This window comes from Trichoplax adhaerens, genomic scaffold (assembly GCF_000150275.1).
Source record: "Trichoplax adhaerens TRIADscaffold_19 genomic scaffold, whole genome shotgun sequence".
NCBI classification, from domain to species: Eukaryota; Metazoa; Placozoa; class Uniplacotomia; order Trichoplacea; family Trichoplacidae; genus Trichoplax; species Trichoplax adhaerens.
In genome coordinates, this window is record NW_002060961.1 from 1,260,369 (window position 1) to 1,273,702 (window position 13,334).

At 30.7% G+C, this 13,334-nt stretch overlaps 2 protein-coding genes across 2 annotated transcripts; both read right to left on the reverse strand.

The window, feature by feature from the left end:
• Positions 1–435: 435 nt before the first annotated feature.
• On the reverse strand, positions 436–1,281 carry TRIADDRAFT_5049 (uncharacterized protein; the record flags this gene model as incomplete). Its single annotated transcript, XM_002116990.1, has 1 exon — positions 436–1,281. A coding segment is annotated over one exon (846 nt), but the record flags the coding sequence as incomplete, so codon positions are not given.
• Positions 1,282–12,358: 11,077 nt separating this feature from the next.
• TRIADDRAFT_5525 (uncharacterized protein) lies at positions 12,359–13,120 on the reverse strand (the record flags this gene model as incomplete). Its single annotated transcript, XM_002116991.1, has 1 exon — positions 12,359–13,120. A coding segment is annotated over one exon (762 nt), but the record flags the coding sequence as incomplete, so codon positions are not given.
• Positions 13,121–13,334: the final 214 nt, after the last annotated feature.

Below are 13,334 nucleotides of genomic sequence, written 5' to 3' on the forward strand. Positions count from 1 at the left end.
TACTGTTGGTGGTAAGTTAGTAATATTTTGTATTCTCAAAGGAATTATGAAGATAAATTGAAAAAGGGAAAATGAATAAAAATATCAAGACATGGAGGGTAAAAAAAAGAAGAGGCTAAAAATATCAAAGAGTGCGAAAAGTGAAAAAAAAAAAATAGGAGTTGTAACCACTGTATTTAGCCGATAAGTCAATATACGAAATCAAAAATAATGAAGTAAAGTATTTCTTGTCAAGGAAAATAGACTAGTTATTAGAGCATTCTTGAAAGTACGTCTGGATAAAAATAAAGTTGAGCATAGAAAGAAAGAAACTTAAATATTAGAATAATATATAACGGATTCATTAAATGCTCGTATATCAGTCGATTGTAAACGTTTCTCTGTTCGTTGCCTTTGCCTAGCGGAAATATCGTACCTGGGTCCTAAGTCGATGTCGCAAAAGACGGCTTTTAAGCCATTGCGGAAGCCTTTATTGAATGCTACACAAATTATGGGATCACAACAGCAGTTGGAAATCGCAATCCATTTACAGACGGATAAAAGTGTTGCACGGCCAGGAAAGGATAAAGTAGTGATAGATAGGATAAATACCAACGATGAATAAGGTAGCCAACAGACTAAACTAGCAACCAACATAGCGATCAACATGCGTAGGACTTTTAAATTGGTCTTGAGGGTTAAATTAATGTCGCTGCCTTCCACTTTTCGACGATCAATCACTAAGTAGATGTGGATATAAATCGCTACTGTAATGGCTAATGGAATATCATTAATTAAGACCAGATAAATATAGTATATGCGATAAAATCCCGGTGACCACAATTGAGGCTCACAAAATTGTACCGAGCAAATATCGGCCGTAATATTGTGAACTGGCATTCCCACCATGACTGGTGTTGCGCTAACGATAGCCACTGCCCACAGAAATAACGAGATATAGATTGCATGGCGTAATTTAGGCTTAGCTTTTAATGGAAATACGATAGCTCGATGGCGTACAATAGCCAAAACCATAATATGAAGAATAGCTAAAGTAAAAAGAACTTTTTCTAACGCAGGCATCATGATACAAGAGAAACTACCCAAAACGTAATATTTATAAACCGCCTCGACCAGTCGAAATGGTACTACACTAAAGGCGATCAGTAAGTTGCATAAGCATATGTTAATAATTAAGACATTGGTGACATTTTTCATATTACCACCTTTATTTTGGATGATAACTGTGATTAAGAGGATGTTGCCAATCACGGTGATTAAAAATGTACTAACATAAGCTGCAAAATATAAATCGATGCCAGCTCTTGATATATTTTTAAATATGGATTCATTTTCGGTATAACACTCAGCCATAATGTACGTTTTTTTTGCTTTAAATGGATAACAAGAGTATTTTTTCTTTTTAGCTTAAATATGTAAAACTATGAGTAGACCAAAGGATTTCAATAGAACTAGTAATAGGAGTGCCTACTAGTGGAATAGAGTAAATAGATTGTAAATTGGATGACAGCAATAATGCAAAAGGATCTGAGTTGTTAATTCTTTAGCTGATTTAAACTTCCTATGCCTCAACTTCTATGTAGAAGAGAGTAAGTATAGTTAGCAGAAGTTGTTGAATAAATTATTAATGGGTTTTTCCTTGGTTGAGATGAATAAAATATTTTTGCCAATAAGTTAACTGTTGTCACTAGAAATTGAAGGAATAAAGGAAAGAATGGACTGGATGAGAACAAAAATGTCAGCAAAATGGCAACGACAATCATTCAAGGGATAGTAGATTAAGGAAACAAACCAAATTGATTGTCGACTTGATTGGATTTCGTCTTAGCTTCTATAGAATTCTTTGTTATTTAATCAGTCTTAATTTCATACTCTAAATTTGCAACCAAGACTAATATCTAGGGAAATAGCGGAACAAGAAGAAGCTTGCGATGGTAGAGTCGATTGTAATTGAAGCTCTATTCGTGATGATGATGAATTGATGCTTTAATCACGTTTCAAAGTTACTTTCAAAATTGAAATGTAGTTGACAATATGGCGCACCGTATTTATGTCTTTCCTCCACTCAGTAAGGCCAGATGGATATTGAATTAGATTAAAAGATTTAAAAGGTTATAACTTAATTATACTTTCTTGTGTCAACCTAACGGCTTAAATAACAATTCAAGGCTAATTACCAATGGCGCAAAGCTGTGCTATTAATGTTAGAATTAATATCGGCCACAAATCACGAGATAATCAATTCCTAGGACAAAGTAATAGGCAAGGAGAACAAAAATTTAATAAAAGCAGGCGTGTAATCAGAAGAAAGTGAATAAAATGATAAACAGACTCTATTTACAGTTGTTGGTAAAAATCAACCTCTTTGATTTTCAGAGTGAGCGAAAGGGTTAATGAAAAGTTTACAGATGTTTAATACATGAGTGACGTTGTTGTATTAGCCACCTTATGTTAGATAAAATGTGCTAAAGTAGACGAAAACTATATTCTTTATTTTATGAGATGACTAGTGGTCCAGACTAGAGCCAATCAGCCTGTATTAATATTGTAAATTATAAAAGAAATGATAAGTTTACTTTGGAATCGTATCCACTATCATTAGCTGTTAGGCTTCAATGATGGAAAAAAGCGCTGGATGTGAGTAACGAGAAAGAGCTATGGTAAAAACTTAAAATTCATATAATTAATCACTGGAATTTTAATAGGAGAGTAATAATTTAAAAAGCCTAGGTTGCTGCCTAAACTGCTATAGCAGGCGTATTAAATAGTAATGGTAGCATCGGCAATTTAACTGCATGTGAAGTAATTCAAAATTTGCGAATACATATTAGTATGGCTTTTAATTCGTCCATATATCAATTATCTATCGATTCTTGAAATAAAATTGAGACGTTATTAAAAAATAGATCGTTAACCTTCAAAAAACGAGGTAAAACTAGTCAATTTTACTTGAACATAAAGGATGCTAATGTGGGTGTTGGCGTAGAAAAAACCCCGGTAGTTTAGTATTTGCTATATAATATGTACTGTAAAGTAGGGCTTTGCGACAGATTAGCTAGTACAACAGTCAAGATACCACACTAATATCAAAGCTTGCGGTTAGAAACCTATCAACTCATCAAAATGGAATAACAAAATGGACAGTTACGTCAAATTTGATATCTGCAGTAAATATAGCATATGATTTAAGTATATCGTAAAAGTTTAATGGTTGTTTGTGGGCACGATAGAAGAATTAAAGTGTCCTACTACCGAAAGAATCTTCTATAATTTTGAATGAGTATCTGCAAACCTTGGACAGTATATATCTAAGACTAGCGTCAAGAAGGTTAGACCTTGCTACAAGAAAAAGTATTCCTTTCTACTAACAAAGTGAGATGTTCAAGTTGGATTTTATCAATCAAGTTATGATGTTGAATACGATTAGAAAAACAATTTTTACTTCTATCTTCCTTATATTATAATATTTCTGTCCTTACCAAGATTTAACGATGAAGCCGGAAAAATCAGACAGAAATTACTGTCGATTGGATAGGATTACGATTGCAATTATCAGAGTTGATTACCTTAGGGATAAATTGGAATTGTCTAAGGGAGTTGCATATTAGAGCAAGTTAACATCAAATATAGAAGGAAAAAAAACAGCAGGCAGTATTATATCGTTGTTTTGTAGTAGGCAATTTTAAAATGTTAATATTTTTAGAGACGCTGTTGTCTACTTAAAGCGGTGAAAGAATGAGTTAGCAGGATGAATTTTTTCTTCTTTCCACCTGGTCAATTGGATATAGAGTAATAAGGGACGTAGAATTGTTTGATGTTTTTCCTATTAGAATAGCTTAGAATTAATTTATTGTCAAGTTATTTTGTTCATCATGTTGTCATCAATAGTAACTATTTGATTTGTTTACTGTAGGCCAATCAATTCAATCTATTGATAACGAATAAAGCTCTACACCTGATACAAATAGAGTAGATCTGAATGATGACGATGATAAAGGTTACCAATAAGTTATTCATAACGGGACTACCATCATGATGATGGGAGGAGATACAAGACACAGGAGGTGGATGCTAATAAGAAATAAAATAGATTCAATCCATTTCTATTATAACCACGACGACATGAAATTCTATTCTAAACATTCAAAGCTGCAATTGATGTTATTCAACTAAACAATAATAATAAAACCAAATTATTTAAGTGGATCATCTATAGCTTGTCCATATTGCTATGCTGATATGACTGGCTATGATCTAGGAGTCCTTTTTGAATAAAATGGGCACCATTCAAGGGCTACTCGAGGATACTTTTATTTTATTAAGTATGGGGATGATGAGGCATAAAATAGAAATTTTATATTGAAATAGATCCCTTGTAAATAATATGGATATCAATTCAGCGACAAGGGTAGATTATACCTTCACTTACCGATTTTGAATTAATAATAATTACAAATTGGACAGAGTAAAACGGAAGTCCAGTATAAAATAATCGTTTTGAGAACAATCTCGGCTAAATAATCGGTTCTATTCTTAATCGCCTGTGAAGACGATATGATTTATTCTACTGTCTCGACGTGGTTAGAAACAACAAATAGTCCAAAATAGTTATAAATTCATTCTGATTGAAACATGATCTGGTGGTTGCTAAGTTATCCTTAAAATATTCATTAGTACTAAAACTAAATTTCGATTAAGGAATATGCTATTATGAAATAATGATTTATAGCACAGATTTCACAAAGTCATAAGGGTTATTAGGCAATGCAGTCAGTTTAACTAACAGAAATTTAACGACTACTAAATTTATAATTTGTATCTCGTATGATACATAAATTAACACTGTATTAGCGATAAGAGGAAGGTAAAGAGATATTTGTTAGTGTTTTAGTGGATCATGATAAAAAAGTTTTTTAACCTTGTTGATCCTTTAGACTAAACATATTCACCGATCTAGTATAAAATCATTCAATAATAATAATATTTCAATCCGGAAACAGTTATGTTTTCAAGATGAATTATAGGATTCATATCCGATTGATTCTACGGCTAAGTTAATCGGAAATGATCACGTTTAATAGATTGTTTATATCGTAAGATGGAAAATTCGTTGTTGTTATTACTTCAACAGTAAAATTAGTTTCATTCCACACATATAAAACGTAACTAGGGTAAATAATTAAATAATTTTTCATGTTTGCTTTAACTTCTAGTAACGCATTATTTAATTATTGTCATATCTCTACTCAGAATCATTATAGTCATTTATAGGCAGTGCTAAGATCTCGAAGTTTAAAACTGCAACGGCTTATTAATTTCAACGGGGTTTCGAAGCTTGTAAATAGTCATTTTAATAATTAAAATGATTTGGAAAGTGAATTTGTACTCTAAGATGATAAATTGATCGACGTACTTGTCCGTTCAATAGATAATAGTGTTATAGCCGGACTATTGAAAACTTATTTAAATACGTACCAGGTCGTAAGGTGACATCGATGAATTATTTAATTAAGTTGTGTAGTAAATCGAAGAGTGACTATTATTCATGAATTTAGTGATGAAAATATCATACACTCGTATTGCCTTATATGAATAGCCATAATGGAAAGGCTTTGTCAAATTTCTATCAATGATTTGATCTTTCCTGTTCATCATAGTCTTATCAAAAATTTTTTTAGAAGTAATCGAAATTTCAATCGACCATTTCATTCTATTTATTTTTAGGCTTTTTCAAATTTTGACCCATATAGCATATATTAGTCATTTCCTGATGTTTATAAATTGTGATGTCATAGTATTGTGCTAGAGATAGTGCAAATGTTTCATCAAATAGACTGTAATTTTACATTGATTATTAGTATATCTAGCATTATTAGGCCGGAAAGGGTGATGTAGTTTCGCATTTTTGTTTTGCCCAAAGGTATTGTTTATATTATTATCTAGATATAATGAATGAAGATAATTAATTAGAATTTAATGTTCTAAAACGATAATTTTTTGCCCTCTATAGTTTAAAAATTTGATAATATGTATGCCCGTAGGTTATGTTGTCAATAATTCAATGAGGTTATAGCACGATTTACTTTAGAAATGATTGTTTTACCCTTTCAAAGAAAGACTTGAAGATATTCGTTCGGAGAAAATTGTTACTAAATTAAAGTTATTGATTATGTAAGAATTATATCTATGCACACTTAATTAATCATGCTAATCATACTAACTGATGTCTTATCGTTGGGTAAAAGTCAATGAAAATACTTTTACTATCAATAGCAATAATCAATATATATATTATGATTACATGACTTGCTTTAAATGATGTTGATTTATATCGTATGGATGCATTTTCAAAATAATGTACGTACTGCTAATTATAATAGTTCTTGATTGCAATTAAGTAGGAAATATATATGTTAAAGGATAATTGAACTTGTTCTGCACACTGTGTAAAGCAACAAAATTTCTATAATATAAATATAATTTCTTAATCAGCTGTAATAATCTATCTTACGATATCATTTTGATTGGAAAGAAGAGATACGATAAAAAGTGTTCTTATTATCGACAGATGATCGAAATTTAATTTTTGTAACATGGTTCATCCAGACTTTTGCTTTATGATGAAACAAATGATTCGAATATTTTGGTCTAAGTTAAGCGGTGTAAATTATAGAAGAACATATGTCTGAATAAGTTATTAACCATAATAATCTATTCTTCTTATATTGTCATTGGATAGGAAATACATGATGAAGGTATTCCTGTTACAAACTGAAGCGGCCAAGATTTGATTTTATAGGACTCTTTCGATATTCTTGATTTATCCCCTTACAGAATGAACTTCAAATTAATGTGTGTGATGCGAGATAGTTATTTATTTCATAACGTAATTATTATATACGCAAAATTAATTAACCACGGTAATAGTAATTCTTATTACTATTTCCCAAGAATAAAAGAAGATTGATTATATTTTCACTATCAACAGAAATGATCAGGGGTAAACATGACATCGTGAATTTTTTATATCATTGTTATATAATTAAAGATAATTTATGTTAATTTATATGACGCTAATTAAAGTCATTGATGATGTAAAAATAATATAGCTAGACGGTTAATGAACCTAAATAGTACTTATTCTACTACATTACATCCATGATTCAGAAGGACTGAAGTATTTACTAAAAGGCAAAAATGTTATGACCATAAATTTATTATTTGGGAAATTTTTGAATACTTTATAAAGTTTAAATGTCATTAATTACATAGAAGCTAGTTATGGCAGAAATTTTTACTAGACTTAATAGTCTTATATTACACAAAATCTTATTTCTATGGCTGATTTTAAGAAACAGATTGTCTAAGGGCAATATCTGTATACTTTATCTTTAATTATACCAGTATTTAATTCTATCCTATGGTGTTATCAGTTTGTCAAAGGATAACAGTAATAAATATATCGCTCCAAATTGAAGCTCTTTTAACGGTAACATGGCTATAATCTAGTTGTAATAGAAACTCATTTTATTTAGATTAATTACTTTGACGGTTGAAATTCTCTTCTTAACATATTTATTAGTGCTTGAAGGCTATTATGATTACTATGATCTCTTTGAATAAAGTGAATAAAGACATTCATTATATTAAAATTTATGTCCTTTTTCTCACCTCCTTGGCATTATTGATGACGTCGTACAGTATTTTACAGCAGAATAGCAAATCAAAGAACCTCTATAATAATCAGTTTCAAACAAATTTATGCTGCTACGGTTAGCTATTTTGATAGCGATTTTAAATAGTGTACTCTTGACTTTATTACTTAAAAGAAGTAATAACTTTATCTTTTTGTTCCTGCGTTGATATAATACTAACTGAGAATAACAGAGGTCTAAGATGATATTTATAACCATGTTAATGTCATAATATTAGGTAAAAGCATGGAAAAGATTAGATTTATATGTAAATAAATACGTCAGTGTTCAAAATAACAGTCATCGCTATTCTATTGATTAGCTTCGGATAAAGCTCTTACAGTCTCACAATAATTAAAATTATAGAATTATTGAATTAATCTGATTATAATTACTTTAATTTTACCTCAATCAATTACTTGCGATTACAGAAACCTTTATTACTTTGATTCGAATAAGCAAAATAAGCATCTACTTCTTTAGGGCCCGATAAATTTTATAAGCTTTCTGACTATGTGTTTTATGTGAAGTTTGAAAATACATAATCAGGTCGAAAGATAATGTATTAGCTTAAGAAAATTGAACTATATTTGAATCCTATTTATTATGTTTAAGTAACTTGCATCATATAGAAAGAATAGTACGCAGTATGGTAATGAAGATATGGGAGTACAAGATTAGACATTTACTTTCGTAGCTAAGTAGGCCGAAGACGATTTGGCTACTTTAATAGAAATGAAAATTAAAGGGATAAATTGTTCATTTCTATTAAAGTAGCCTAATCGTCTTCATTAATCTGTTGCAGGCTTTGCATAAGTAAGAGCTAGATTATCTATTACTCTAATCAATTAATTCAGCTAAAGCTAATTAGATAACTTTTTTTGAAAATAAATAATCTTATTTTTTAACATTTTAAGCTTACGTAGCTTCTGACAGAGTTGCATTAATTTGCAAGTACGGTACATTCATTATTTAATTTATACAGGAATGTCGCGGAGTAACTTTAAGCTTAATAGCCGTAAAATAGTTTTCGTAAGATTACTTATGTTGAAACCTTTTGATATTAATTTATCTATGAAGTCTTACATGTTTTGATAGCTAAGTGTATCGTTTAATAATAATATCTAATTATTGATAATATCGCTATAGCTCAAGCTTATGTAGATGAACTATCAATTGGCAGACATTTTAGTAACTTTTAGCTTTAGTTCATCTAAAAAGAGACTAGAAGAATTACTATTCCTTTGCTGATAGAAGATCGTCAATATTTAGAGTCGTACTATAGAGAGGTTTCAGGGAGACAAACTAGACAGCGACCGGTAGTGTTTAATTTTTGTAGTAGTTTTAATTTTTCCTTGTTACAAAATTTAGAGTTGTAATAAGAATATAAATGTTACTTGATGAATTATCTTAACTGAAAGGTGATTAAGCTGGATGTCTAATGGAACCAACTGAGCTTATTGATGTTTACTCGTGCCAGAAATCTGATTATTTTGGTATGCTATTTAACGGGATAAATAAGCTACGTGTAATTTAATGAACTAATTAAATTCAAGCTAATTAGGTTACTTTATATGTGGTAGACGATTTGTTTATCAAAACACTATATTAAGTTCACAGAGACACAGTGTTTACTGCCGACAGAGTCTCATTAATTATGCTAAATTCAGAATTCATTTTTTTATCGTATTTGAATAAAATGAATCGATTAAGTGAAAGATGAATTAGTGAATTGTATGTGAATGAGTAATTTATTTTGAATCTTAAGTTAAAGTGTATACAGAAGAACGATGTGTTATTAAACTGACTAGGCTTGATAGTAATTCTTTATATTAGTACTGCAGGTTTCGGTTAGTAAACATTGGTCTAGAGTTTGGTGATTTTAAATGCTACTGAGTTGTATAAAATGCCTTTTAATAGATCTTTATTTAAATTTTTAGACTTGTTTTTTATAAGTATATGCAGTTCTCATTTCAATAATAAATTGAAATAAATGTGATGTTAAACGGGTAGTGGCGTGTATAATACTAAAAATTAATTACAATAGGACCAATTGTACCTAAAGTAAATCAATTCGGTCAAAAAGCTTTAACTATCAGCTTCAATAGTGAAATTTATATAATATTCTAATTAATTTAGGGATTATGTTCCTCTGCCTATATTGCTTAGAATACTTCTTGTATCGTTATTAACTATTAATTAATTACAAAATGAGGGCTTTATTGAAATGGGAATAAAGCAATACGGAACTTTATTGAATTATAGCAAGTTCGTCTAGCATAAATGAAATAGGATTGAAGATATTGCTAAAATATTCTATTTAGTGCGTATCGTAAATAAAGATTCTCTATTGTTTCTATATACCATAGCATCCCTAATTCCAGATCCTATTCGATTTAAATGGGTGTAGTAATTTCAGCTTATTACAGTAGTAATTGAATTATGGTAGCATTAACAAGTAGAATAGTCTATTATACTTATAACATATTTCATGATTGCTGATCTTATGTCATGTTAGAGATTTGCTCAATTTTAATAACTCGGATTTTGAGTTAGACGATTGCCAAGCTCAACAACGGGAGAATACCTTGAAAGAAAATTCTCCGATAGTTTTGAAAGTTATTTATCGGTCTTAGATAAATATATGGTTACAGTATATCCGAACTTTCAATTGTAAATCAGTTATTTCTTGAGCGGTATGGAGACTTGAAGTCTTCTGAATCAAGCGAAATCTTCAAGCTTTAGCAAAACTTTTTAGCGAATTACACTAGCTTAGTTCTTGTATGCTTTTCTTGGCTTGAGTAAGATATATCTAGGTCTAACTCGTACGTATGTGTATATTATCATAATTTTCTCGTAGAATAAGCCCTACAAGTTGAATTCTTATTTGAATAAAATGTTGTATATTTAAGAAATCGAGACAGTGGCAAGTCCAAACAATCTGGCATATAAATTAATAATTTTGATTTAAATTTGCAAAGGTTTAAACCATGCAGCCGAAACCTTGAGGGATCTAATTATTCGTTTATTAGAATTTCAAATTTTTTATCTACTTAGATGATTTTTCTAGTATGATTCTCATTTTACATGGTTATTACTTCTATTTTGACTAGAAAAGCAATAACGGCCTTTTACGTAAAGAAATTAAATAATATTTCGCGGGTTTACTAAGTTTTTTCGTTTCAATTTTGAAAACCAAAACATTTGCTGATATGTAATGATAAGCAACTGACGGACCTAGCTATGATTTATTCGCAGTGAATTCCGCTACACTAAACGTTCGCGACATCTTTATTACATTTACAGAAATTCAACTCGTGTAACTGTTCTGTCAAAATTCTTTAAATTTAATATTCGAGTCTTTTCTTCGAAGAAATAGCTGCACGGCAAGTTTTCTACATGTTATGTCGCTCTAGCCATCTAATTTATAGGATACATTGGCTTGATCTAGTATTGAGTACTCAAGTTAGGAAAGTTACAGCTTATTTACATGACGTTAAGCTATCCAATAATTCTCTCTAATTTAGATAATTAATTATCGGTAGAGAATATGCTCAATTTAGCTCAAAGTTATAGTTTACAGTAAATTTTATCTATCTGGAATATAACCTGACAAGTGCTAAAAATCAACAAATACAGATATTAATTGAAGAAAATAATCCCAATTCGCCAGTGAGTGTTAAAGTGCTGCATATCTGTCCTTTCAAAAAAATTAGAATCAATTTTTCAAGATCAATAAATTTCATCAAAGCTATTCAGAACCAGTATTAGTACAACACTATGAAAATAGCGTCACTTTTAAGCTATACAAGTTCCAGGTAATTTCATAAACCTACTCTTGCTGCTAATACATGAACGCAGCAGCTATCATTATCAATAATGAACATTATACCGCCGATTCTTGAATAGCAGCTATGAAATAGCCTATATTGCATTAATATGCCGATAAACTCGAGTTTATACGTGGTGCAAATGCAAATTCAAGGTTTTATAATAAAGCTGCACCCGAATTTGAAAGAGGCAAGTTTTATCATCGCTTGACATGCATAAAGTATCATTGCAAACAGATCTAATTTTACGATTATAGTACTTACAAAAATCTGATAAGAAGACTAGGTAATTACTCAAGATTTTAGTTAACATCGTTATATTGTTATATTTACCTTACTTTATCAGGTGACGAATGTACTACTTTATGCAATGTGAAATATTATCAATCACAGGTTACACTTTGTAAGCATTTCCTTGATATCGGATAAAATAGAGGTTGCGGAAATTGGCTTTAAGGCCTCCAAGCTAACATTATTTTCTTGAATTTGTTCTTGCATTTTACGTAATCCAGGGAGCAAATATGCTTGTTCAGGATCCGTGAGATTTAGATGATCAATAACTATTTTAATTGACTGTAAAAGAACTGTAGGATGGTTAGTTATTGCACTAGAAGAGAATATTGATTGTTCTACACTATCTTCATTAATCTTGCTGTGACTTATAAATTCCCCCTTTATCCCATCATAATGCATTCCTTGATTTTCAGCAGGATGGGTAATATGACTAGACATATCTAATGTTTCTCGAAAACTTACATTTGGTAATAAAAAATTAAAGTCATTATCTTTGATCTCTGGTAGTTTCTGGACAGAACTGAAGTATCCTACAGAAAGTATATTAGAATTACGAAAACTCTCAGCAATTACTTCAGGATTAACCTCATCCCATGCATCCTTAATCCATTTCATGGCCGATAATTGATCGACTTTATAGATATCTACGTCGCCATCTTTATCTCTTTCTAGAGCATTTGTTACCTGTAAGCAGCGGTAATGCTTTCTAAAATTAGTCATAATACCACACTCCATTGGCTGATATTTAGCTGGTGTATTAGAAGAAAGGATCAAAATCTTGACATGGCTTAATAGCGTTTCATCATATTTATGTGATGGAGAGTTATCTACTATCAGTAATGCATGTCTATTTTGACGTTTAAAATGATCATTTATTTCCATTAGCCATTCAGTAAATATCGATGTAGTCATCCATGCTTTAGCATTAGATCTATACTTGAAGCCGAATTGCTCAGCTGATTTCTTTCGGAAGCAACGAGGCTTCTGGGAACATCCAATAACAAGAGGAAGTAATTTATCGGTACCGTCAGCATTTACGGTTAGAGCGATGGTTAATTTTGTCTTTCCTTTACGTTCTTTATCATCAAGCTTAAGAAAATGTGCCTGATCAGGAGTTATTTGATAAAATAAACCTGTTTCATCCATATTGTAGATATCTTGTAGTTCATAACGGCTAATAATCTGCGCAAATTCTGGATTATCTTCTACTGGTGATAGAATTGGAAATGCAGATCCATTATTTAATTTTCGTAATTTGATTCCATGTCTTTTTTTAAAGCAGTACAACCATCCATTGGAAAAGGCTAAATTGGTAATATTAAGGGAATCTGCTAGTAGTCTACCTTTATTTTTAATTAAGTCATCAGTGAGTAAGATCCCACGACTTGCGCATTGCTTCACCCAATTTGCCAACTGCTGATCAAGTTGATCACTTTTGCCTCCCGCTCGAGTTTTCCGCCTGTTGCCAATCATACCCTCATGGTCATTAAGGTAAATATCTTTCTTCTTTAACATT